The sequence below is a fragment of the Malania oleifera genome, chromosome 5 (assembly GCF_029873635.1).
Source record: "Malania oleifera isolate guangnan ecotype guangnan chromosome 5, ASM2987363v1, whole genome shotgun sequence".
NCBI lineage: Eukaryota > Viridiplantae > Streptophyta > Magnoliopsida > Santalales > Ximeniaceae > Malania > Malania oleifera.
This window is the reverse complement of record NC_080421.1, coordinates 68,859,771-68,887,627: the sequence shown is the minus strand read 5'-3', so window position 1 is coordinate 68,887,627 and position 27,857 is coordinate 68,859,771. Positions and strand designations below refer to the sequence as shown.

General features: G+C 38.0%; 1 protein-coding gene across 4 annotated transcripts; it reads left to right on the top strand.

The window, feature by feature from the left end:
- Positions 1-1,709: 1,709 nt before the first annotated feature.
- LOC131156250 (dolichol-phosphate mannose synthase subunit 3-like) lies at positions 1,710-27,530 on the top strand. 4 transcript variants are annotated; one of them, XM_058109781.1, is made up of 5 exons: positions 1,710-2,123; positions 3,118-3,277; positions 11,241-11,388; positions 11,485-11,592; positions 27,236-27,530. In XM_058109781.1, the coding sequence occupies exons 3-5, from the start codon at positions 11,287-11,289 to the stop codon at positions 27,293-27,295; spliced, it is 270 nt and encodes an 89-aa protein (XP_057965764.1). In that variant the 5' UTR covers positions 1,710-2,123; positions 3,118-3,277; positions 11,241-11,286; the 3' UTR covers positions 27,296-27,530. The 4 variants fall into 4 exon arrangements, with proteins under 4 accessions (XP_057965764.1, XP_057965765.1, XP_057965766.1 ...); XM_058109783.1 differs by having other exon boundaries at positions 1,748-2,123; positions 3,118-3,284; XM_058109782.1 differs by lacking the exon at positions 3,118-3,277 and having other exon boundaries at positions 1,730-2,123.
- Positions 27,531-27,857: the final 327 nt, after the last annotated feature.

Sequence of the window (27,857 nt, the reverse complement as noted above, 5' to 3'; positions counted from 1 at the left end):
AATCCCCAAATTTTTTTGAAAACTGTAACCCGAAAATCCCGCATTTTTACCCAATAGATTTTCCTAAATAAGTAGTCAAAACATACATACGATCGTAGCCTATAGGCTTACCGATCCTGATTTCAAAAATGGACTGATATAAACAAAATCCCCTTACCTTAACCTGAAATCCAACTATAAACTCTACGGTCCTCAAAATTACGAACCAAGACTCCAAAACCTACAAACCATAGTACTAAACATACTTACAATCCGTACTACTACATATATACTGAATCAGAAATGAAAACTGAACCTTACCTCGATTTTGGCTCGAAACCCAAAATCCTTCGAAACGAGATTCCGATCCAGTAGAAACGTAGAGAATCCTTCACCGATCCTCGCAGTAACTGTGGATTTGTGAATCCGGCGACAAACGACGAAGGAATCGAAGAGAGAGAGAGAGAGAGAGAGAGAGAGAGAGAGAGAGAGAGAGAGAGAGAGAGAGAGAGAGAGAGAGAAATCCAAAACATAGCAATGAAGCAAGCCCAAAATATCCTTATAAAGACCTTTGACCCGAGAGGCTTTGTTGATGAAGTGGTGCCTTCGTCGACGAAGCCTGATATTTCCAATTTCCTGAACCCCTCGGCTTTTTCCTCGTCGACGAACCTCTAAATTTCGTCGACAAAAAGTCTTTTGCCTTTGTCGACGAATTATGGCCTAGTCGACGAAGTCTGCAGAATTCCATTTCCATCCCTCTTTTACAATATGATTCCACATCCCACAGTACGGGTTCTTACATTATTTGTTTGATCGAAAAATGACTATCAATAATTTTGTTATTAAAATATTTTTTTTTTTACAATTGTCATATTGTTATTAGTATTTAACATATTAATACAATTTTTAATTTATTATAATTTATATCTTATAGCTATTAAAACAACATTTGTAAATATTGAGGGTTTAAATTATAGATGTAATTTCTTAAAATAGATTTGAGTCATATATTTAAGTTATTGAATATTTCCTTTTTTTGGAAGAAGTAATATACATCAGCTCAAACATGTACAAGAACAACATCCATGGAAATGACCCATAACAATTTAGAGCAAATATCCTAAACAAAGGAACAAATCAAAAGTTAAATTATTCTATATTGATCCAGAAGAATAGATCTAACAACCCCTTCTATATTTATGTTTACATTTCATGTAATTGGAAATTATGAGCTTTCCATATGTGATATGACAACATTCCATAGAAGCTTAGAATCCTTCCTCTTTGAACTTAGGAAGCCATAGCCGCTACTCCTTCATTCCACAAATTAATATATTATGATTTTTGTAAAATAAAAAAATAGTAAAAGATCTACTTATTAATTTTTATTTGTAATATATGTAAATATTAAAATTCAATATTTTCATAATTTTTATACATAATATTGTTTACATACAACAAATGCAATGCGTGTCATGTGTGTATATGAAAGTATGGTTTTGACTTTTGAGAATCAAATCAGACCAATTCGTTAGTTCAATCGAAAGCTATTACTAGGCCGATTTACTTGGAGCAACTCAAGACAAATCGGTTGATCCGGTCTGAACCATTGAAACCTTATCCAACCTAGGGCCACTGCCGGGTCTGCCCGGCTGGTTCACTTTCAATTTTTCATTTTAAAAAATTGGTATTGTAAGTGTAAAATCTGAAGGGACCATGGGTAAATTTGTAAAGTAGTAAACTCAAAAGAATACCAAAAGAAAAACGCATGAATTGAAGCCCTAGAGATTCAATCGCGTAAAACAACCCCACCCGGCTTCCCCCTCGCAGTCCCCACGCAGCAGTTTGTTGCAGCAGCCAGCCTTCTCCTCCCCCACGGCGGCCTTCTGTTCTCTCCGGCGGCATTCTTCTCCTGCGGCTTGTCCGCCCCACGGCGGCACAGCAGCTACCTCCTACGGCTTCTTCTCCTTCACAGCATCTCCATCCTTCTTCTTGGAGTTCTGCTGCGATTGTGAGGCAGCACTTCCCTTTTAAACAAAAAATTTCCTGCACATTGGAGTTCTGCACATTATACACTAGCTATTTGGGTTTTAGAAGAAAGGGTAGATGTTGAACGCTTGAAGCAGTGCCAAACTTGCCACTGGGTATTCTACCTTCTTCTTCGTCTGTTATATTTTTCTGAAATTGACTGATCTGTTTAAATTGCCAAATGATGGTTGGGACATTGCGCAAGGGCTTTGAGTCTGCTTTTGTACTGGAATGAGACAGTGAAATATTTTTATTGATCCATCCCTTCTGATGGCAGCAGTTCTGTGCTTCTTATGTAAATTGCTTATGAGGGTGGGGGTGTGCCCACACACATGCACGAAGAGCATCTGATTTGTACCATCAGATTATAGGCTCTATTTATGAAATAACAAATTTCTATAGTTCCCAGAGCTCCAAGGTGATGGTTGTTGTTGTTATAGGTTCTTTTTTCTTCTTCTTCTTCTTCTTCTTCTTCTTCTAGACACATGTGCTTTGGCTTATACATCTCTATAAATGAAGCTGGTTACCCAATTGCCCTTTGTTTGTCCTTGTAGGACGTGTCACACCAGCCCATAACCAAAATGTTACCTTGTTAGTTTAAATATGATTTTAATAGATTAGTCCAATATAGTGCTAAAAGCTGCTGTTCTAAAAATTTTTACAATTACGGAGCAAATATTTAAGGAATATTTGTCTATTTATTGGAAAAAGAAAATTTTTTTTTTGGCATTATGTTTATGTGCTGAAGAACTCTATATCATAACATTAATATCACAAAAAATATACGGCACACAATACACTAGGCTTCATAATATCCTTAAATTCATATAATGCACATGTAGACGTAACTTTCATCAATGCAAGAAAGAAGATTTGTACAATAGAAAGGTTGCAAATATCGTGTCCTTGACTGTATAGTTTGTTTGTTTGTTTTGGTTTTTTTTTTTCTTCCTTGAAATAGTGCGTACCTTTATCTATATCTAGTTATCATCTCAGATTAAGAAGCAAATATAAAATCAATTTTTTTTTTTTTGGAAAAAATAGTATTCACCATTATTGATCAATATTTGAATGACTTGTGAACTGGGATTGGCTGGAATTGTGATGTAGGACATAAACACAGAGAGAATTAAAGTAGAGAAATAGAAAGAGAAGAAGAGAAGAAGTAAGATGGGAGAAGAAAACTGCTGCAGGCAGATACAGAAGAGGAAATAGGAGAAGAAAGAAGGATGAGGAAGAAGAGAAGAGTGAACGGCAGCATGAGAGAGAGGTAAAAGGTTCTGGAATTCTGATTCAAATCTGATAGCCAACTGTTCCAGTACAATACACAAAGACAGTACTTATACACCCAACATTATAACTGAAACAAAGAATTTCAAAATAACCCAAGAGTACGTAAAATGCACAAAATATCCTAAATTAACTGAATTTAAAAAATAGCCAGAATTTTCCAAACTAAAATAAAACCCTAATTTCTAAAGCTATAAAACAATATGCATCTGAAGTTCTTCACTCCCCATTATGTTGTTTGATACTAAATGGCATTAAAAGGTAAACTTGGAGGGCGTTATTATACAGATTTTGTGATAGTGTGAGACTGGGAGCTGAATGAATATGTAGCTTTTGCAAGTGCTTAAAGGATCAAGCATACTTACCAGTGAACACTAATGCTCCAGTGAACTGTGAAGCAGTATGAATGTTCCGAAACATGGTACATTTAAATCAATATTTTACATACAGTATATATTTTTTATTAGTTAAAATGAAGGTCCATATATAATCTTATTCAGTCATTATTGTTCCTCTTAAGTTCTTAACCAAAGAAAATGTCTTTAGATTTACAACTTAACATCGTTTTTTAAATTTAGAAATGTTATTTCACATTCTTCATTTCTATATCGATAGATCCTGTGGTTTTAGAACCTGCCGGCCGGTCTGACTTGGTCGGACTTGAACTTGTCAGGCTATGGATCTGGGTAGGGTGGAAAACTGGATCTGGAGCGAAATATGGATCAACCAGGCCAAAACCAAACAACTTAGCCTGACCTGGTTGGACTATGGTGGGTTGGGTTGACCCCTTGACCCTATGCCCCCATCTTTTTAACAAAAATTGGTGGGGTTGCTGCCCCCCTAGACTTGGAACAATAACAACCAAAAGTTGGTGGGGTTTTTGCCGCCCCTATTTGAAACGGCAACCTATATAACAAGAAAGGAAACTATCTTACAACTATGCTGGTTTTTGAGTTCTTAATTGTAATTGAACAAATGATATATATGCACTACCTCCTTTGCTTATATATAAAAAAGAAAAAAAATACAGAGATGTATAGATTAATCAAACCATTAAGATACCGTATATAACTTTTTTCACTCATTATAAGTGGTTGGGGGAAAAAGTGGTGTTTGGTTTGCATACTAAAAGGTACTTATTGTGAAAGTACTTTCCAAAACCACTTCTTTCTAACCTTTTAAAGAAATTTTCAAGAAGCAAAAAATAATAGCTTTTGGGGGAAAAATTGATGTAATAGTACCCCTTAAAAGTGGTATTGTTACAACATGGTAGCATGATTGTAATATTAACCACATTATCTCCTCTCTTCTCTCCCCATAGTAATTAAAACCTTATGATTTCTGATTCCGTTCTACCATGTTTGTAAGATTAACCACATTCTCTCCTCTCTTCTCTCCCCATAGTTGTTAAAACCTTAAGATTTTTTATTCTGTTCATATGATTCATATAAATTCCATACCAGACTGATTTGGATCTAACTAGTGAATAGGGTGTTTAGGGACTAGTAGGAAATATAGAGTTGTTAAGAGTTAATCAATAGAGTTTACCCTAATATCTTGTTCCTTGAGGAATCTAGGATAGAGGCGGTGGATGCTTTTTTGGTGTGGAGTTTTAGGGAGTCTAGGCTCATAGATTGGGTGTTTAGCCCTTCCTTTGGGAGTTTGGGGGTCAGATAATTGTTTAGGGCATTAGAGCAATGTATGTCAAAGACTGCATTGTTGGGTCGTTTTCTATTTCTCTTGTTAGATGTGAGGGGTTATAGGGAATGGTGGTTCAGTCTTTTTACACATCCTCATTATCCGCCATGTGGATTTTTTTTGATGAGTTGGCCAACCTTTTTGGCCTTTGTGGATTGCATTAGGTGGTTGGAGGGGATTCAATGTTATTTGTCTTGCTCGTGATTGGTTGGGGGGTTCTAGGGTGATTAGCAGCATGGGGATGTTTGATTCCTTTATTCGGGATTGTGTGCTTAGGCATGTAGCTTTGGCTAACAATCATTTCATTTGGGTGGCTTTTGGTGATAGGCTTGCTTCATGTATTGACTATTTTTTGTTTACTAGTGACTAAGAAGATGTTTTCTAGAATGTTGCTTTGGAGATTTTAGTTAGACTGGTCTCGAATGGTTGGCTGGTGTTGTATGATGCTAATCACATGAAATGCCTAACCCCTTTAGATTTGAAAATATGTGGGTACAGCACATACTTCTTTTAGAGAATAGGTGAAGACTTGGTGGAGAGAGGGCGTCTTGAGGGGTGGGCAGGTTTTGAAGTTATGAATAAATTGACATTTGGGAAATCAACTGAAAAATGTGGAATAAAGATGTGCTTTGTAACCTAGAAGAAAAAAAAAAATGCGATTCTTGTTGAAATCGGGAGTTTGAATAGGTGGGAGAAGTGGGATTTGGCTGGTGATGTGGATAGGGCTAAAAGGAGTCATCGTAATGACTTGGATTGGATCCCTTTGTGCAGGTATTTGTTGGAGATAGAGATCTAGGGTTAAGTGTGTGAAAGAGGGCGATTGTAGCACTCAAAATTGGTCAATAGGGTGGCCGATGGAAGGTGGAAGAGCCTTTAAGGAATTGGAGTTAGATGTGGGAAGTGTGGTGCGTGATTAAGACAAATTGGGGAGATGGTTACAAATTTCTATAGGAGGCTATATACTGAGAGTTGTGCAAACATTTTGATATTAGATGGCTTTGATTGGTGCCTTATTGGTGAAGATCTTGTTGTTTGGTTGGAGACACCTTTTGATATAGAGGAGATTAGGGGGGGTTGTGTTTGAGATGGAGAGAGATAAGGCTTCAGACATTATGGTTTTGCTATGGCATTCTTTGAGCATAGTTGGGAGGTGATTTGGTAGGATATTATGGGTTTCTTTCATGAATTTCATTGGAATGCGGTGGTGGGGAAGAGTGTTAATTCTACTCCTATTGCCTTTGTTCCCAAGGAGTGTTCCAAGATAGACTTTCGTTTGATCAACTTAGTTACTGCCCTTTGCAAGATCTTCACTAAGGTTTTGTCTAAGAGGCTGCAAGAGGCATTAGAGGGTATATTTACTTTGGAATAGTATGTCCTCATTAAGAATAGATAGATTTAAAATGCCGTTTTGGTTGCCAGTGAAGTTGTGGAGGATGTGGTCGACCAAGGGAATTCTTAAGGCTTTGTGGGGGGTTGTGACAAGGGATCCTTTATTGCTTTTCTTTTCATTCTAGAGATTAATGTGTTGAGCTGTATGCTTAGTCTTAAGGTTCACAAGGAGGTAGTTGTTGTATCCAATGATACACTTATTTTTCTCAATGACAATGTTTGCAAAATTCTGAATGGTTTTAACCTTAAAATATTTTAGAAAATTTTGGGATTGAAAAGATCTGTTTTTGAGAGCGGGGTTGTAGGTAACATCCATGGGGAGGGGGAGGGGGGAGTGTTGTTGAGTTGGAGGTTTTTGATGCCTCAGGCTACCATTTCAGACGGGCCTCTGACTTATTTGTGTCTTCGCTCTCGATGGAATTCTAATTCTTATACCTTTTGGGATCCAAAGGTGGATTAAGTGTATGGTAGGATTTACGGTTGGAATGGACATATTTTTATCGTTAGGTCACATAACTCTCATCAATGCGGCTTTTTCTAATGTCCCCATACATTTCCTCCCTTTCTAGAATTCCCGCAGGGGTGGCTGCTGCCTTGGAGAGATTTATGAGAGATTTTTAGTGGTGTTCGGTATTGGGGAGGAGATGAGAGATCTTGTTAGTTGGGATAGGCTTAGAAGACCATAGTCTAAAGGGGGTTTGGACCTATGGAATTAGGTGTTGAAAACCATTTCTTTGGGAAAATGGTAATGGAGGTTCTTTGGTTGATTTGTTATGGCACATGGTAATTAAAAGCAAGTGTAATTTGCATCGAAATGGTTGGGATACTAGAGTTAGTGGCAATGCTCCTTAGCAAGCCCTTTGGAAGTTTATTTCTTAGGTTGTTTGCTTCTATTTTTTTTTACCTGATTTCAAACTGGGAATTAGAATCTTATTCGATTTTGGGAGGACATTTCGGTGGGTGAGGTTTCATTGAAATCTTTAGTTCCTAGTTTTTTCAAACTCTCTTCCATGTATAATGCTCAATTAGTGATTTTTTTATTCTTTAGAGGGGATCGCTCTTTTGGGATTTTCATCCTCAGATCGGGAATGATTTTTGGATTTGGATTGGGGACTCTTTTTGTTCTTTTTTCCATGAAATTTTTTCTTGAGTGTTGAAAACCCCAAATCCTTTTTATTTTCCCTTGAACTACTTTATTTGGAAGGATAAGTTTCCTCTCAAGAGTAGGGCTTTTATGTGGACTATGGCTCTTAATAGGATCAGTACCAATGATTTATTGTAGGTGAGGAGGCCTTATATCAGCCTGGTTATTTGTATTATGTGTTTGGGGGCAAGCGAAACTGGTGATCACTTGTTTCTCCATTCCCTGGTGGTTAAGCAGCTTTGGGATTATCTCTTCTTAGTTTTTGACGAGGCTTTGATGTTGCCACGTTATGCTTTCTTGTTGGTGCAATTTAGAGGCTTCAGGTGGAGTAAGAGTCTTATGGAGAAGTGCTGTTTTTGTTTTTGGACTTTATGGACTGAAAGGAATGCAAGGATTTTTAATGGCAAAGCAACTCCCCTACATCTATTATTGGATAGAGTTATTTTCCTTATTTGCTCTTGCTCTCATTCTTTTAGTTTCTTTTGGGGAATTTTATTGTCTGATCTTCAGAGGGATTGTTGAGGGGCTTTAAGGCAAAAATTTAACTGTTTTTTATTCTCATTTAGGAGGGTATTGTATCCTCATTCTCTGTAGCTTTCTCTCTTTTCTGCCAATGAAGTCTTTTTCTATCATAAAAGAAAAATTGGAGTTTGGCAGCGCAGTTTTTTAAGCATTAAAAAGTTGAATACATGTGTGTTTGTGTTCGCACGAGAGTTGAATTGCTAAGGTTCTATATGACAGATTCATTTGGTTCTTATTCCGTAGGGTTTCTAAGATCTATCTAGATTTTTCTTGTCAATTTGATTAAGAAACAACTATGCATTCTTGCATTTACCCCATGCTCAAAACTGAAGTTTCCTTCTTAACTAACTCCTTACATGATTCTTCTTTGTTGAAGTATATTTCATATTGGAAGCTTGTGGTTTAAGAACTGTGTTCAACACATTATGTGTATCTTTTTTTTTTCAAATATTTAATTTTTATGTTAAAAAATTTTTATCCTGGATAATAATAGCTTGGTTTTAATTCCATCTGTTTAGTGAACCACATCAATTGTAGTAGATTTCCTTGTTGACTGTGGAACTGTGAGTATTAACAGATATAATCTAATGCTTAGTTTGCGGAATAGAAAGGGGTAGGAAAGGAATGGAATGAAAATTTGAATGGTGATCATGACATTTTCAAGTGATAAATTTGATTTCATTCAATTCCTATGTACCAAATGTGTAGTAAGTTTTAAAATACAATGATGGAATGAAAACATAAAATAAGCCCATGTCTGGAAACCTAACTTGAATTTATAGATGCAAGAATTAATACATCTCACAATTGTGAGTGAGAGTGCCTAATCGAGGTATCCCTGGCACCCTTCTATACATTTTATGTAGGGTATGTATACTTGCGTCGTATTTGGGGCATCCACTTGGAGCCTCTTCTAAACTGCACCAGACTTGGTATTTGGTATTAAGAGGTTTTGGAGGAAGATTGATGGGATCAAAGATGGTGTATTTTTCGAAAGGTGGTAAAGTTGGATGGATCTATAGCATTTTTGGCAGGTCATCCTGATGTAGGACTAGAAGCAAGTGTTTGGATGGATCATTTCAACCCAATTTGGAGGCCTATGTTGAAAAATAGGGTCAATGGTTTATTGGGCCCTAAACCCAAATGTGCTCAGTTGTTTAATTATGTGTGTTTAGTCTACTTGTATTGGGATTATGTATGTTGGGGGCTTGTCTGTAGTATTTGTGTATTCTAGGGTAATGTTTGTAATGTAATGTAGTTTTAGGGGTTTAAATGTAATTCATGTGAACAGGCTGTCTTATAATAGTGTGTGAAAGCCACGTTGTAAACAGTTATTGTTGAATTTGAATTTGAAAAGTGGATGTGTGTTCCCCCTTGTACCTCGTCTCCTTCCTTCTCCTTCCTTCCTCTCCTCAATTTCTTCTAATCTCTTCCATGACTGCAGATCCTTGATGCTGCCTCCACATCAATTGAATATAATTTATGTTATTATTTGGAATCCTTGGTTTCGTGTTAAGTCACGAAAAACTCTGGAGGGATTTTCTTTGGGAAGCCATGGAAGGGTGATTCAGGCTTCATTTTTGGTTGAGAGGTTTGGGGGTTGCTGCAGGGGTGTGGCAGACTTCTATTTCAAACAAAAGCTGTGCTTGGCAAGTGACTATAGAGTTCTGTGATTGAAGGTGGTTGCTCAGAGGTAGTGTTGTTCTAAAGGGGTTTGGTTTTGTAATGAGGTGTTGGTTCTGCTTGTGCGTATGTTTGGAATGTAATCATGAAGATTTTGTTCTAACATGTGCCCAACAAGATGTTCCCTTTGAGATTGGGGAGGGCCCAAAAATTTCAAATGGCATGATGTTGGCATGTGTCTTCTTCCTTGGTTCTATTTTTTGGATCTCATTCCTTTGGTTCTTAATAGATATGCTTGTTAGTGAGGATTTTGGAGGGGAGAGTTTGAGAGAAAATTTGGGTTTTTTGAGATTGTGAAGGTGATATATGATGACTAGCGGAAATTAAGGAAATCGATTTAGTGTTATTTGTGAAGAAATTGAGAATATGAGAAATTAGGGTAGGGGATTTGAATCTGATTTGGAGCCAATTAACTCAAATCGGAAAGATATATATTAGCCTCAACACTAATAAGTTCTTGGAATTATTCCTAAGTGAGAAGAAAACCTCACTTTCAAGGATTTAGGATAATGAGTCTCCAGCAAACGCATGACAATTCTTAATTGAGGATCTCATTCTTTCCATTCTTTTCCAGAAAAAGTGATTTGGAGAAATATTGCTCCTTTCAAAGGCCGCATTCTGTGGCTGGTGGAATGGTTTTGGATGAGATCCTTGTTGTGGATACTAATGTGAATAGAGATGAGGTAACCAAATAGGTATACAATATGCAAACCGTTTGTTAATGCATTGTTAGGTTGTATGATCTCTTTGCTAGCTCATATTTAATTCTTTTGGTGTCTCATTTTTTGTTGCTTATTCATAATTCTCCTTCTAAACCTTGAATAGTTTGAAAGATTTCCTTTGTTTCCAGTAAGAAGCTTTTTGGGGATGTAGCCCACTTGGGTATTTTGTTGTCTATGGAAGGAAAGAAATAGGATATTGTTCGAAGTTAGGGAGCCTTCTATTGAAAGATTGAGTGAGTAGCTTCTTATATCTTTATTTTGTATTATTATTATTTTTTCACATATTGTGATGCAGATAAAAGTTAGGACTGATCCTTTGACGCTCATGCATGCCTTCTTGGCCTATCACTTAATTGAAATTTCTGTACCAGCCAAGAAGTATAAGCATGTAGAGACAGAGTTGAAGGAATTTTATTTGCTTTAAATCTCATATTCATTTGAAAAGAATTACTATTAGAAGTTTGATTTATTTAGTTCTTAAATGAATGTGGTCCATCCATTACTAACATACCAGGAGCTTGCTTTACGCTTCAAGTCGTCATTGAAGACATCAGTGGAAATACCTTGATATGTGGGGTCTATTTCAATAATAGATTTAGGGGCAGGCTATAGTTGCTAAGCTTTTCAAAACATATCCTCGGTCTTTCATTACATGCACTCATGCATGCAGATGCCTTTGATCATTATATTTGTTTATGAATGCAAATTTCATTCACTTGGAGTGCATGCGTAAAAATGGGGTGTACTTGTGTTTTCTGTTTCTAAATGTTTGGTTATCTTTTCAGAAAACCTAATCAGGAGAAGGGTTTTTAAGCTTGCGTTGTAGATCCAATGAAACATATTGTGAAGATTATGACATTGCTAGTGGCTCTGTCTGCCATTTGTATTGGCCTCCTGCAGACATCAGTGATCCCCCACACCTATGCTTTGTTGGTGAGCAAATTTCTCAAGGTTTTGTTTTTTTTAATTTCTTGATTATGCGTTTTGTTTTCTCTGTGTGATTCAACCATGTCTTCATTTTTTTCTCAGCTGCCTCTATATTCTGTTGTGTCATTGGGATGCTATGGTCTTTTAATGGTTGGCGTTGGTTTGATGCAATTTCCAACTTGCCCTCAAGAAGCATTACTGTTGCAACAGGTAATTCGCTCTTTATTTTTCTGTTAATCCAATATTGCAGCTTCTTGAGTTTCAAAGGGGTTTTCCTCTGTCTGCAATACCTGACCCTAGACCCAGCCCCCAAAATTGCAGGGGAAAAAAAAGAGAAAAAATGATCATTAGAGGCTTAAGGAAAAGCAAGTGTGAAGGATTAAATATCAGGGCTGAGAGACCTTATAAGTAAGAAATTCCCCATGCTCCTAGATACCATCGAAGCTACACCAAAGGAGGAGAAAGGAGTGTTCCAAAGGTAGTTTTTGCTTTGACAATGGAGTAAAAGATAAATGTTGGTTTTGTTGGACTTGCGACACATGGCATAGATATCGGGGCTGAGAGACTTATAGGGGCACTTGATCTATGACATTGTGTGTGTTAACCCTATTGAGGGTCATGGTCCAAATGAACGCTAGAATCTTGGTGGGGGGCATTGCCTTTCAAATTTTGTGGCTCCAAGGAAAAAAGTTGGGAGAAAAAGTTTTCAAGAGTTGAAGGAAAAAAATTTGGAAGAAAAGAAACTTGAGGAATCACCCTATCAAACCCTCTTATTCCCCCATCAAATGGAGCAAAATGGTACAAAATAGTATGCGAGGTGGAGAGCTCATTGACTTCTCTTCCATTTAGATTCCTAAAGATGTGGAAATTTTGAGAAAGCGAACCCTGCCCCTTGAAGGAAGAAAAGAAAGAGCTGATAGTTGCATTGTTAAGGGTAGAGCTTTAACAAATGAGGCACCATTAGTTCCAACAAACTCTTGCGCACTGAGGCGTCCTTCCAAGACTGAATTCTATTACTATTACCCAATTTGAAATGGGTGAGAGGAAAGCAAAAGACAAGCAACTTGGATGTCGAACTTTGAGGGACTCACATGAGAAGAAATGCCACTTCCTTAACTATCCCAACCCCACCTGTTCCTATGAAGCCCATATTTACTTATCAACTTGTGCTAGAGGGAGTTTACATCTAAGGGGAACTTCAATCATTTTATATATTGAAGAGATTACCTATTAATGATATACTTTTGGAAATTGCTTCACCAAGCTTCTGTTCCCCTTCAAGCCCCTCTTTCCCTTTTCTATAAATCCTCGTGCCTTCCTATTATGTCATCACTCATCTCTTTCTCAAGAAAAATATAATTATTAAATTAAATAGGCAAAAATTCAACATAATATTGCAAATGGCAATTAATTATGAGTACAATAATATGTATATATGAAAATACAAAAACAAACAAATTTTGGTTTTGTGTTACTTGTAAACTTAAAACCGACAACTAATTTTTTATAATGAAGAACCATAAGTGACAACATGACTAAAATGTAAAATAGTTCAGCTTCTGGTTTGTTTTTTGTCTTTTTTGGTAATTATTGTGCACCCTATGTAGCACCATACTATTGGGCAAGGTTTGCTCCTTGTGGATTTAATAAAATAGAATATATCATTTGTTGATTTTATTCAAAAGTACTTCTAGAATGTCTGTTCACTAAACATTATTTTCCAACCAAGTCATTTTGACAAAGGACGTATTATGAAGTCTATTTTTATTGTGTAGACATGAGACTTCACATTTGGGAATTGTGCCAAACAAGGCCTAAGATTCCTATGGCTATCTTGCATAGAGGCTTTGGGCTTGACCCTGAATAGTGGACAGGGAATGCTCTCGGTTAGATAAAACAATCAAGTGCACTTTTGAAAAATTAAATGTGGAAGCCTATGTCACATGGATTGTCTTTGTTGATTATGTTTTTTTTCCTCCCTGTTTGGACCATAAGGGGGGAGAGTTTCAATTAAAAGGGGAACTTGGAGAGTTTGTTTAATTTCAGTAAGGGGAGTCTTGCTGATATTAATATAATAAGCTGGTTAGATTGGTTTATGCTGTCCTGTCTTCAAATATATATATAATTTGCAAGGTATGAGGATTCTCCTTTGGTGGTTATTGCGAGATAAATATAGCACCTTAGTTTATGTACTGTAGACCGTGGTGTTTGAGGTTTCAATTACTTTAGTTGAGACAATATGTAGATGAAAGAGGACTAATAGGATTCGCCTCCAGATGGGCATTGAAGATATGGCTATTGATTGGGATGAGCTATCATTTAGACTAGCTTGTTCGACACGAAAAATTGTCAGGTTGAGTGGAAAAATTTGAGCTCAAACTTGAATTTGGGTTGTGTTTTAGCTAGCTTGGCTCAATCGAAATTTCATCTGTCTAGATTAGTCTTTTTCATGTGTATACATATAATTCATTTTAATAGTGTATAATATGTGTGCACGAGCATGCATAAAAGTAGTTGTAGATCCGTGCATTTTGTTTTGAATGTTAAGTTTATTATTGTACACCATGTCATTATTGCCTCTCAATTAAAATATTAATATTTAATATAAGCAATGTGAACAACATACCTAATGCAATAATGTTGTGCCACAACTTAATGTGATAGTTGTTGTTCAAACTTTATTATTAGGGCTTTTATTATATAGGTGTTCTTTTTAAAAGTAATTATTAGTGGAAACATTTGACTTGAATATGTAAGTGACTAGAAAATTTCATTTAGACCTTGTTTGATCATACCTTTTTTTTTTCTCTAAAAAATGACTTTTTGTTTTGTGCCATGCACAAAAGAGAAATAAATATAATTTATAGGAACCACCAAGCCTAAAGTCTTGTTAGGTGGCATTAGCTACATGAATGCTTCGGAAGTTAGAGTGTTGTCAACTTTACTATTTCAATCCAAGTTATTCTAGGCCTACTAATCTCTAACCACTAATTCATTCTTTCTACTGGTATGATTTTTTGCCTATGTTGCAATTTGCTAAAAACATATAACCATTCTTCCCCTATTTTATCTTCCACTGGTATTACTCCTAACTAATATGTGTTTTTTCCTTTAATTTATTTTTATACCCAATATTTATCTTAGCATTCTCTTCCTTATTTTTATTTTTATTTTTTTGGGAGTTTTACTTTTTGACCACATATTTATCTTAGCATTCTCATTTTCGCAGTTTTACTTTTGGGCTACATATTTATCTTAGCATTATCATTTTTGCGGTTTTTACTTTTTGAATATGTTCTCTCTTAATTACCCAATATCTTGATCCATAAAGCATAGTTGGTCAGCATGGTCTCATGGCTGTTCTATGCAACTTTTCTTCTAATTTAATGGTATCCTTGATCAGACAACATGCCTTGGAGTCCTCCATTTTACCCAACCCACCTTAACTCTACATATTACATGTTATTTATTTTCTCCCTTAGCATGCATAGTCAAGCATAGTCAATCAAAGGTCTCGTAGCCATTCCATGATCAAGCAACATGCCTATGCCCTGGAACTTTCCTTTTAACTTTAATGGTGTTCCCTCATCAAACAACATGCCCTGGAGTCCTCTATTTTACCCAAGTACCCAACCTGCCTTAACTGCATAGATTGCATGTTATCCATTTTCTCCCTTAGCATGTATAATCAACCAAGTATATAGAAATCCACTAGTGTCAAGGATTTCCTAACAAGTGACAACCAAGTTTAATTTTCCAATATTCCTCTTAAAATGACTCAATTTTTTCTTTTCTTGTATCCTGTTTTGTTTCTGCTTATCTTAAAACCTTTACATTCTAAAGCTTTTCTTTGTAATTCCAACCTTGATTATACTTGACCTTCAACTTTCCTTTTAATTTTAATGGTATACCATGATCACAGAGCATGCCTTGAAATCCCCTCCATTTTAGCCAACCCGCCTTAACTCTATAGCATAGTAGTCAAAAGCATGCCTAGGCGTGAGGCGCAGAGGGTTGGTGGGGCTTGCGCCTTACCAAGGCTGAGGTGAGGCAACCTACAAGAGGCGCAATGAGGCTAAAGGCACAATGAGTCACGCCTTGCTATTATACCTTTCAAGAAAATATTACTTCGAGCCAGAACTAGCAAAAGAGACCCTAGCCCTAGCGTTTTGAGCCAAAACCAGCAAAAGAGACCCTAGCCCTAGCGTAAGAGAGGCTTCGACTTGAACCAGCACAATAGAGCTTTGTCTTTGAGCCTTCGAACCAACACGATTGACTTTTTTCTTCGAGCCTTCGCCAACAAGAGAGCTTTTTCCAGCAAGAGAGCCTTCGCTAAAGCCCTTCATCTTCGAGCCTTCTTGATTGAGATTGAGTCTCGACCATGTTGGGGACCATGTTGGGTTCACTGGCAGTTATATACTTAAAATGGAAATTAATATTATATAATATGTAATTAATTAGTTATGTAGACTATAGTATAATGCAACTTAATATATACATTTTTTTTTTATATTGAATTTAGTTGTTTTGTTTCGAAAAATAGTATACAAACTATACATTTTCCTGAATTTAATTTATTTATCAATTTAAGTTTATTTTTGAATTATATTATATAGAATTTTTCGGGCAAAACAACGTATTGTTGGAGGATTTCAAAATGTAAAAGAATGCTTCGAGTGCCTTGCTCATGTTCGTGAGGAGATTAGGGAATATATGTTGAAGAAAGATACAAAGGAGGAAAATGAGTTATTGCCTGACGTTGATGACATAGATTGTTATGGTGAAGATGAAGAGGATGAAGTTTAGGAAATTGACCTGCGTGGGTACCACAAACACCTTCGTGGACTTCCTGCATAATTTGTCTTGCCTCTTGCAACTCTACACACCGTAGGAGGGTCATATCATGGTTTCTTTTATATAATATTTCTGTGTCTAAGAAGAATCCCATAGCCAGTCTCGTAATTGTCGTCCGATCGTTATTGGAGGCTCCTACGAGATACTCCTTCCATTGAATGTACATCTTATTGTTGTGAAAGCATGGTTTCCCGTCAGCTTCTTCTGTTATCGCATGGTATGCTGGCTCAGCTTGCACCTTTATTTGAATTGGTTCAATCTCTAATTCGGGATCTACCTTAAACAAAGTTGCCAATGTGGCTAGTGCATCAGGAATTAAATTATTTTCCCTCGGCAAATGGGAAAATCTAATATGATCAAACTCCTTTATCATCTCCTGAATGGACTCTTGATATGGTATCAACTTAGCATCTCGGGTTTTCCATTCCCCAGTCAATTGATGAATCACCAAGGCTGAGTGTCCTTTCACGGTCAATTCTTTAATACCTTGGTCTAGGGCGGCTTGCAGGCCCAACACACACACTTAATACTCAGCTACATTTTTGGTACAAGGAAATGTGAGTTTGGCCGTGACTGGGCAATATTTATCTCTGGTGATATGAGCATGACCCCTATTCCATACCCCCATACATTAGTCGCCCCATCGAAGCGCATCATTCATCCCATTTGATCTTCTTCTTCCTGATGTATTGAATCAATATCTTTATCCGGAAATTCAAACTCTATGGGTTGGTAATCCTCAATAGCTCTGTCCGCCAAGTATTATGCTATGACGCTTCTTTTGATGGCCTTTCTTGTCACATATGTGATGTCGTATTTTGTTAATAACATCTACTAGTGGGCAACCCGACTAGTCACGGCTGGTTTTTCGAAAATGTACTTGATCGTGTCTATTTTGGAAATCAACCACGTGGTGTAATACAACGTGTATTGCCTTAATCTGTTGACCATCCATATCAAAGCTCAACAAGTCTTTTCCAAATCGGAGTATTTAGATTTGTGCTCTGTGAATTTCTTACTTAGGTAATAGATGTCTCGCTCTTTTCTTCCGGACTCGTCATGTTGCCCTAATACACAACCCATAGAATTTTATGACACTGCAAGGTATAGTATAAGAGGCCTTCCAGGTATTGGGGGAACCGATACTGGAGGGTTAAGAGATATTCTTTTATTCTTTCAAAGGCTTCTTGACACTCCTTATTCCATTTCTCGGGGTTATTTTTCCTCAACAGCTTGAATGTAGGCTTATAGGTAATAGTTAACTGAGATATGAATCGGGCTATGTAGTTTAACTTGCCTTGGAAACTCCAAACTTCTTTTTCAGCTTTAGGACTAGGCATTTCTCAAATGGCCTTTATTTTATTTGGGTCAACCTTGATCCCTTTCTTGTTTACTATAAATCCCAAAAGTTTTCCCGAGGTGGCACCAAATGTGCATTTTTGGATTTAGTTTCAACTGACATTTTCGTAGCCTTTTGAACAACTTTTCTAGATTCGTCACATGATTACCTCCATCCCGAGACTTAACAATCATATCATATACATATACTTCTATCTCCTTGTGCATCAGGTCATGGAACAACGTCACCATGACTCTTTGATAAGTGGCCCCGCATTCTTCAGACTGAATGGCATGACCTTGTAACAGAAGGTTCCCCATAAGGTGATGAATGTGGTTTTCTCTTTGTCTTTCGGGGCCATCTTAATTTGATTATAGCTCGAAAATCCATCCATGAAGGAAAACAAAGCATGCCCAGCTATATTATCTACCAGCACATCTGTGTGGAAGTGGGAAAATTGTCTTTAGGGCTAGCTTTGTTTAAGTCCCCTGTAATCAACACAAACTCGGACTTTTCCGTTTTTCTTTATTATTGGAACTACGTTAGCCATCCATTCAGGATATTTTGCTACTTCTAAAAACTAGGCCTCAAACTGTTTTTGAACTTCCTCCTTTATTTTTTATTAACATGTCTGGCCGCATTCTCCTCAATTTTTGTTTTACAGGTTTACTATCCAAATAAGTGGGTATCTTATGGGTCACTAGATCTGTGTCTAAACCCAGCATATCCTAGTATGACTATGCAAAAACATCCTGGTATTCCCTCAGAAGGTCAATCATTTGGCCATTTTCATCTCCTTTTAGTAGTACCCCAATTTTTCAGTTGCTTTGGCTCTTCGTCTGTCCCCAAATTTATTGTGACTGTGGGGTGACTACTGGTCAGGGTTGGTTTTTCATCGGATTTCAACATTCTTTGCATTTTGGGTGACAAATTTGTTTCATCTTCCTCTATTTCAGTTTCTTGGATTAAGTTTTCAAAATTAACATCTGTTTCTGGCTCCTGAATACTGATATTGTTATTTTCCCTTTCTCTGCATAAGACACAAGAAAACAACTTTTTTGGCAACTGAACTCAATGATCCAAGTGATATATGGAAAAGCATAACTCATTTTATTGATAGGAAGGAAAATTGTACGAGACAAGAATTGTCCATGGATTACAAAAAAAAGAAGAAAGTCAAAATAAAGAAAACAAAATCATTACATGAAGTGGACTGAGTAGTCAAAAGCTTGCCAATTCTGTATTTCTGCTCCTGTAGCCAAAGGGTAAACCCATTCATTCAGACTATTTATGGAATCCAACGGATCCAGGAGTGATATTCTCATCTGCCTCATTTCGGCCTCAAGATCTACTCGGTTGCTCTTCCGGAAGGTTTCATTTATTGGTGGGATTTCCGCTCCCCACTTGGTGCTCACCCTCCCTGTGAACCTTTCAATTCTCTGCACCCTTTTTTCGTGTGCCTTTTTCTTGTGGTCAGTGATGGTGGTGGTATAACCAAGACCGTATCGATCCTTTGTCCCTTCTGGTAGTAACGGCATCTGAATGCCCTGGAGATGTCTTCCCAACCCCTTATCTGGATGATATCTAGACTTGATCATTTTCGTAGTGACCGTACGTACAGTGGAAGAGATTTGAGGTTGAGGAATGAAAGATCCCTACGCCACGGTGGCAGCATTTATGATTTCGAAGGCTCTGAATGAATCGTCTGGAATTTCTTCTATAGCTTCCATGTATGGAGTAGAGGAAGGCTTAGTGACCATTAAATCTGTCTCTCCATATATGCAAATCATTTTATTTTCAACTATAAACTTCACCTTATCCCTTTGATGTAAAGAGGGCGGAACTACCCCAGTGTTATGGATCCAAGGTCTTACCAAAAGACAACTATAGGTTGGTGTGATGGCCATGACCTAGAATGTGATGTCAAAGGTTACTGAGCCTATCCGCATAGGGATCTTAATGGACCCCACAGATTCTCTGCGAGTCCTATCAAAGGCTCTCATGACCCGGTTATTTACGATAGGTCAATGAGTAGTTTCTGGAGGGTAGTCATAGGCATTACATTGAGCGACGACCCATTGTCTATTAATACACATGCGATCATATGATCTCGACACTTGGTGGAGATGTGCAGTGCTCTGTTATGATCCCGACCCTCTGACGGAATCTCTTCGTCGGCAAATGTAATGTAATTGGTCGTCGTGAGACTCCCAATTACATGGTTAAAATTTTCTACGCTAATGTTTAGTGGGATATAAGCCTGATTAAGGACTTTGAGTAGGGTCTCCGGAGGGTTTCTGAGCTTAACAAAAGTGATAGTACTGATACATGAGCAAACATTTGACTCAGCTGATCCACAACATTGTACTCGCTATGCTTGATCAGCTTGAGGAATTCTTCCGCTTCTCTGTAAGGAACGGGCTTTTTGACTGCCTTATCCTGTTCCCCTGCCTTTCGTATGTTTGTCTGCTCTGCCAATTCCGGCTTGTATACCCTATCACTGCGAGTTATGCCTTTGACCCCCACTATGTTGTTGGCACCTCCTTTAACATAAGCTTTGCATTCGTATGTCCATGGTACTGCTTGATTGCTCTGGTATAGAAATATTAGGGGTGCGGAGATTACCTGATGAGCTGGCGTTTCCTCCAAACGAGGAGTCCTTATGTTAGGTATGAAAGATCGGTTCGTGTACTAGGGATGTTCTGATTTATCTTTCCCGATAGCATAGCTCTCGTCACCTTTCGTGACACTTTTTACTTCCAACCATCCGAAATCTATCAATCCTTGCATAAATCACTAGAATGTCTGGCACTGTTGTACAAACCGTGCTTCTCTACTCTAGCATTGGCAGATTGTGCCCTTTGGGCAGGTAGTGTCCTGTCCTATCCATCCAGTGATAATTAGTTCCTTGTATACCCAGTCCAGTGAAATCTGTTCTAGCTCTAATCCTTGGGTTGTCTTTGCTTCTTCCAACATGCTGACATTGCCTCCCTCGTGATTGGGTAAAGGATTGCCTTGGATCCCTGGCTGCTTATTATCAAAGGCCAACAATCCGACATCCCTAAATGATTGTGCTCTGTGTTTAAAAGCCCAACATCGGTTAATGGTGTGATAGGGGGAATTGGCGCGATATGCGCACCTAGCCTCTGGGTCATATCATTGCGGGAAAGGGGTTATAACTGGAACCCCTGGAACAGTTGAGATGAACCTTCTTTCAAGCAACTAAGGAAATAACTCCGAATACGACATCGGGATTGGATCTACTTTCCTAAAATTCCTCTGGACACTTCTATCCTGTGTCAGAACATTTGGCTAGGCAGACATAGGACTGAAAGAACATTTGGTTAACGGTGGGTTCAAAAACAAAATTTTTTCTAGGCCCTTGGTTCCGGCCTCCCTGGTAATAACATCCTTGAATCATTTGGGCTTCTTCGTCCTTCTTTTTACTGGTCCACTTCTTGGCTGGACTTGAGTCTGAACCAGTGTTCTTTGCTTTTCTTGATTTTATAGTTGTATGAATCCTTTCTCCTGTGGACACTACGTTCATGAAGTTTTACGGGGTAGCCCCTAGAAGATGCCCAAAGTAGGGGTCTTTGAGTGTGTTGACAAATAGTGAGATTGCCTCCTTATCATCCACAGGAGGACTTACTTGTATTGCTTTATCTCTCCCACCTATATGTGTACTCTCTAAAGGTCTCGGTGGACCTCATCTCCATACTTTGCAGTGTCAAACGGTCAGGTGCCATCTCCATTACATGGCGGTATTGGGCCATAAAAGCGTTGGCCAAATCCTTCCATGTATGGACCCGAGCTCTATCTAGCTGTATGTTCCGATAAATGGCTACACTGGTCAAACTATCCTGGAAGCAATGCATCAGTAGCTTCTCATTATCGGAGTAGGCTGCCATTTTCTGGCAATATAGGCGAAGATGAGTTAAAAGGCATTGAGTCCCGTCAAATTTCTCAAAATCTGGGACCTTGAATTTTGGGGGTAAAGTTACCCTCGACACTAAGGAGAGATCGATAGGATTGATGGACCCAAATTGGTTGGTCCCCTCCATTGCCCTAAGACGTTCTTTGAGCACATCACATTGGTGTTCTGTCTCTGATCTGTTTATTCTCAAATTCGAAAATACTATCGGAGGCATTCCTACCGTCGGGAACCCCTGTGTTGGCATGGTGGGTATGAATGGGGGTATGTTTGGCATTGGTCCTTCTGTGGCATGAGGTGGTGGTGCTGAAGTTTGACCGTGAACCGAGGTGAATCTCGGAGTATGGATGGGGTTCGAATTTGTCTTGTTGTCTTGCACCTGCACTGCTTTTCCCCCCTTCATCAATAGCTCTAGCACCTTGCTCATCTGAGCCTGCATTTCTTTAACATTGTTGTTTATCTCCTCCTAGCCCTGCTCCAAGCCCATGACCTTGTTCTCTAGTTGTTCGTTCATGACTCTAGCTTTTCGTCGGGTGTTGTATGGATGAATGGAGACCTCAATGTTGGAATTCTGAACTTACTCCTTGCTTTTACAAAGAAAATCCTTCTCTTAGAACATTGATGAATGAGTATGTTATGTATGAATGTTTGATGCATGGATGTAATTAGTGTGCAAATGCACACAAAAGGGAATGAATATGTATGCAACCTATGTTACTTTTGCCAAGATTCATGAAAAAGATCATTATCATTTCATTAGAAAAATTTTGCTCTTATTAAACCAGCTCCCTCATACAATTTTTCAATTACAAATGCCCATATCATTCTATTCCCTGAAGTACATTGTGGACAATCTAAGTTGATTTTGGATCAAGATCCCTAGGTTTGTTCTTGACCATGCGACTCTCGCCCTCTTGAGCTGTTGCCGGTTTTTGATGTGCCGCATTGGTTGTCTGACATTCTAGAGCTCGAAACTTTGCTTCCCAATATTTGGCCTTTGTTACATATGGTGTGACCTTTCGATATCTATCCAGCACTCGGTTACATTCGTCCCTCTATTCTTCCCACTGATTCTCCAATTCCTGTATATAAAGGGATTTTCTTTCGATTCTAGCTTTAGAATCTTCTAATATCTCAGATTTTAATTCGAGGACTGATTGAAGTGTGTGCCTTTTCTTCCTCAAAGCCACTATTTCTTTCTCTAATTGCAGGCACTGAGTCTTCTTTCATTTGATTTTGTTGTGATAAAAGGCGATTAATTTTTTCTCCCTTTGCTTTATTTGTCGGCTTTTCATCACAACTTCCATGGATTTTTCTTCTGTTGGGCCTAGCTCATCTTGCAATTTCGTTTGTTGATCTTCCATCGATGATTCAGTCTAACCCGTAGGAGCTTCTAGAATTCCTTTGATCTAGGGATTTACTCTGTTGGCTAGCCATACTTCATAGTTTCATTGAGTCCCCAAGTCTTGGTTGATTGAGTCTATTGAGTATACATGTCGCCATGCTACCGTGAATTCTCTGACTTGCCTTTGGTTACCATCTGATTCATATGTGAATTGAGAATTTTCCAAACTGTGTCATGGGTACAAATTGAAATGCCCCTATTTGCCTTCTGAACATGAGGGGTGCATAAGGTATTCACCCCCCCCCCCCCCCCCAAGAAGCCTAGTAATAGTACCCATGAGAAATTCCCACATTTGTATATGATGTTGGAACAACTTATCCATGGTTCTTGCCACATGAGCTCCCTGCCGACCAAGTTACGTAGTTTCGCATTCCAATCGGTCTTGTTAGAGTGTTCCTTCCACTGGGTTTCTTCAAATTCAGCCAAGGGAATTCAGAGTCCTGAGAAGATATTTCGAAAGCCCCCTTTGCTACCTGGTAAATGACTCATGATCCACACGTAGAGCAACGGTACACAACACTTTAATCGTTTTTGGCTTTTGATCCGGCTATTATTGAGAGATTTGAATGTTTCTGCCAAAATGTCGGGCACTGGGTTAATACCGTTTTGTATTTGTGCCACGAAGGAAACAGTGGCTTGGTCGATGGTTCCTAACGCCTTAGGAAATATAACCAGGTCGTATATGGCGAGAGCTAACATATGTATGTGGGCTTCTTCATTTTCCTCTTTTTCCATTAGCTCCTTCAAACATTTCCAAGTAATTTTCCCATCCTTCGCAGTAGTCATGAATTTTTGCCTCGGTAACTTTATACCAATTCTTTCACAAAAGATGCCCTAGGATTAGGCACATATGTCTTGTAGGGTGTTTGTTGTTTCACTAGATGCAGCAGGGAGGTGTATTCTTTAATTGTTGGAGCCATGTCTACCCCATCCATATTAAAGCAAATGTATGGGGGATTCCAGAATTCCACTAGTGCTTTTATCGCTTGAAGATTTACTGACACGTACAACAGAAAATCGATATACTGTATAGTTGGGAGAATCTTATGCGGCGTTGAGGTGACCATCCCTTCCAAATGGCTTTCAACTCATCATGAGGGTTTGATCGAGTGTATATGCTGACTCTGACTGGTAATGTCACCACAGTTTCCTTGCTCAGGCTATCACCCCATTGTTTCTACTAGTTCTCGGAGTATAACTGTATCGCAAATTCCGTTTCCTGGTAGACTACAGTGTTCTCCATTAATGAGTCAGATCTTTTTCGGAATCTTGGTATAGTAAGATGAATGCCTACGTGGATGTAATATGTCAGTCATAAAACCATATGCACAAAGATAAAGTTACATGGAGAAGGATGAAGCCTTCTACCTAGGCTTCACCAATTAGGATTCAAAAGAAGTGTAATACCGTTTGTCCCCACGTAGCAGAGCTTGTGGGGACCTGCGAACCACTTCGCTCAATTTGAGCTTTGTCCGAACCTTTCGGGTGAGGATGAGGTTCATGCTGGGAACCTATTGTCAATAGGAATTAGAGCCTATCCACATATATTTGTTTGCAGGAATTAGGTTTGTGTTGGGAACTCTGTTGAAAGATTTTGACATGAATGTATTGGGTACAAACAAGAAGGGTCTTGGTTTGCTAATTCGCATGGACATAGCTGCAGGGAGATTGGTGTTATCTTAGGTGGCTTTGTGAATAGAGCTGTAGAGAGATTAGTGTTATCTTAGGGTGGCTTTGTAGAAGGAACCGTAGGGAGACTTTGTTTGCCGTCTCAGGGGGGTTATGTGGAGAATCAATATGGAATGTCTACCACTTGGTACCCAAGGATGGGCTGTGATGTTCGGGATATGTCAAATGCCTCCCATGATTGTGCAGTGAGGTGTTTCAACAGGCAACAGAGTGGATCGTTAGTTGTGAGATTTGTTGAAAACTGTGTAGGGGGCTTTGGTGATATAAGACTTGTAACAACTTTTGTGTTTACTGTTGTGGGAAGGTCTTGTTAGAAGCCTTGGGTGAAGTCTTCGGGTGTTGCATCTACAACTGTATCGGGGTTGATGGTAGAAGTTGAAGTTGCCATTGGCAGGTTCAAGCGGTGTTACTTGGACTTGGTGTTTGTCTCCAAGTGCCAGAAGGGAGATGGTCCCAGTCTAACGTTGTAAAGTTCAAGGTGGAGCAACAGGGTCATGTTTTTTGGTTTCTCCTAAGGGGCGTATGTTGTTAAGGTAGAGTTTCTTGTGAATTGTGTCTCACATATTAAGGGAAAGCATGAAAGAAATCAAGGTGCAGTAGAGAAGGAAACCGTCAATGGTTTTAGTAAAACCGTCAATGGTTTGGCTGAATTTCAGAATGCAAGCTCTCGGTATTTCATTCTATTTGAAACCGTCGACGGTTTAACTCGGAACAACATGCACAAATTTTGAAATTTGAATAAATTAGACATTATTTTGGTTGGGTTTCGGGGAAAAACTTCCGAGGAGGCTTATATATACACAGAATACGTTGTATATAGTGTGCTTTTGTGTTCCAAGGGTGCCATGAGTGGTTGAGAGTATTCTTGAGAGAATTTATGTATTGTTCATGTAATTTGGACAAGGAGATGGTGAATTCTTGCCGTTTGCTCTCGTGGATGTAGGCTTTGCCGAATCACGTAATTTCTGGTGTCATTGTTCTTGTTATTGCTTTCTTTCCTTGTTGTGGTTGTGAAATTATTCTGTATATTCACCATTTAGATTGTTGCATTGTTTATATTTGATCATTCACACAAATTGTTATTCCGCTGTGCATTGTTTGAGGGCTTTTACACAACATACCCCTATTTTGATTAGAAATTTTCTAGATTGTTGTGCTTTTAACACTAGTCGTTACTATATTGTACCTGTCTTTACTTCTATACACCTATCACATACTCTTTTATTCTAGAACCCATTTTAGAACTTTCCTCAATACTTATCATAGGTTTTTATAAGTCAACAAAAACCCGGTGTGAATTCTCCCTCCCCCGACCCCCAAACTTTTCTTTTAAGCAGATGTAATGAACTGATTTTCTGTAGCTCAGCTATCCTTTCCCGATGTTAACATTGTATGAATATTAGTTTAATTTCATGATAGTTGTAATTTTGCATATCTCCTTTATTTTTTGTATATAGGTATTAGATTATTTTCTCCCATTCATCTGCCATTTTCTTAATTTTTCTTGCCTCGTTATACTTTTTTAAAGGGAGCATATTTTAATTAAGAGTGTAAAACAAATTTACACCGTAATTTTTTCTTTAAACAGGCAATGCAAAATTAAAGAAAAATTTTTTTTCCTTGAAAAATGTTTTCCTATTTTATGTTGGGAACTATTTCCCATCCAGCTAAACATATTATGTGTTTTAGGCATGTGACAATGTATCCACACTTTATTATAGACAACATTTAATATCCCATCCAGCTAAACAGATTATGTATTTTAGGCGTGTGACAACATATCCACACTTTATTATAAACGGCATTAAATATAAGCAATTTTAAATCCTACTTGATATAGGCAACATTAAGTAACGTGTTGTCATAGGAAACATTTAATATATAAGTGCACAAGATTTAATTTATGCGATATTTAATGTTTAGCTTAAAAAAATTACTATGAACTTATAACATTATTTAATATAAGCATCATTTAATATTAGAGCAGCAGCTTCTCAACAACTAGTTATAATTTTTATGACTTGAAAACTTTTATTACCTGCATTAACATATTTAACAAAAATGATTGATATCATCTGTTTTCTTACTATATGGGCGTTTGACATGTAATTTTGCTCAATCATAGCCTACATCTTGTTTGAAAATGATAAGCTTAGTTTGTGCCTGAGCCTTTCTTACTTGGGCTGAGTTTGAGCAACTTCATCCCAAATTGGCCTGCCCCAATTGACCGGCCTAGTTGAAGGCAGATGGTAGGGCAGTTGAAGGCTGATGGTTTTTAAAATTTTTGGTGCGTTCTTGGAGGTAGTGTTTGCGAGCATGGATTCGGATTTATGTGGATTCTGAAGAAAATCTATATAATTTTCTACTGTGTTTTATCCAAATTCGCACAAATTCAAATCTCATCCTCCTCTCAAACACATCAAGAGTGTCCCTGATTTTAAGTTACAAATCACTGGCAAGTAATTACAAGGGGAACTCACCCTGCCCTGCATGAAGAGTGCAATGCTTGTGCTCAAGCAATGTATTTTTTTTAATTCCCTTTTGAAAAGAATGCCATGGTTTATATCATTCATCTTATTGCTGTAAAATTTATTTTCATGCTCCATTGAATTTTGTACCATTTATGTTCTGATAGGATGTTGCCGAGGCCAAGGAATTCCTGAAGCGAAAAGGGGTTGATGTGGGTTCTGATTGAAAGATTGGTTTGTAGGATGCTCTTGCTTCTGTTATAATCTGGAACTCCTAACTTAAATATACTTGTAGAACTGTGCATTGTAATATTCTTGCCAGAATGCCGTTTCTTTTGGAAAAGGATCATCAGTTTAGGCAGTGTTATTAGCTTGGACATGAATTCTGTTGCGCTTATTATGGGCTTGAATTTGTTTCCATCGTAACCCTATGCTATGCTTGAGAGAGGTCTTAGATTTGAATTTGTTTCCATTGTAACCCTATGCTTGATAGTCGAAGTTCTCCAAAATGTTTAGTTTGGGACATAACATTAGAAGTTTCAGGTTCATAGTTAGAAAAGGGAAGGAATTTTTTGTGCCAAGGATGTGCGATCCGTATTGCCGTTCGAACTTAGTTAATCTCTTTAAAAACAAGGCGTTTCCGGTTCTTTAGTTTGCTAGAATAGGGAAGGATCGTATGGTATTCATTCAGTCTTGCGATTGCTTTTATGTAGTCAAATTGTTTTCTTGGTGAATTTCTCTATAACCAAAACAAATTAGAAGGGGGAAAAAAACATTCTCAGAGTCGAT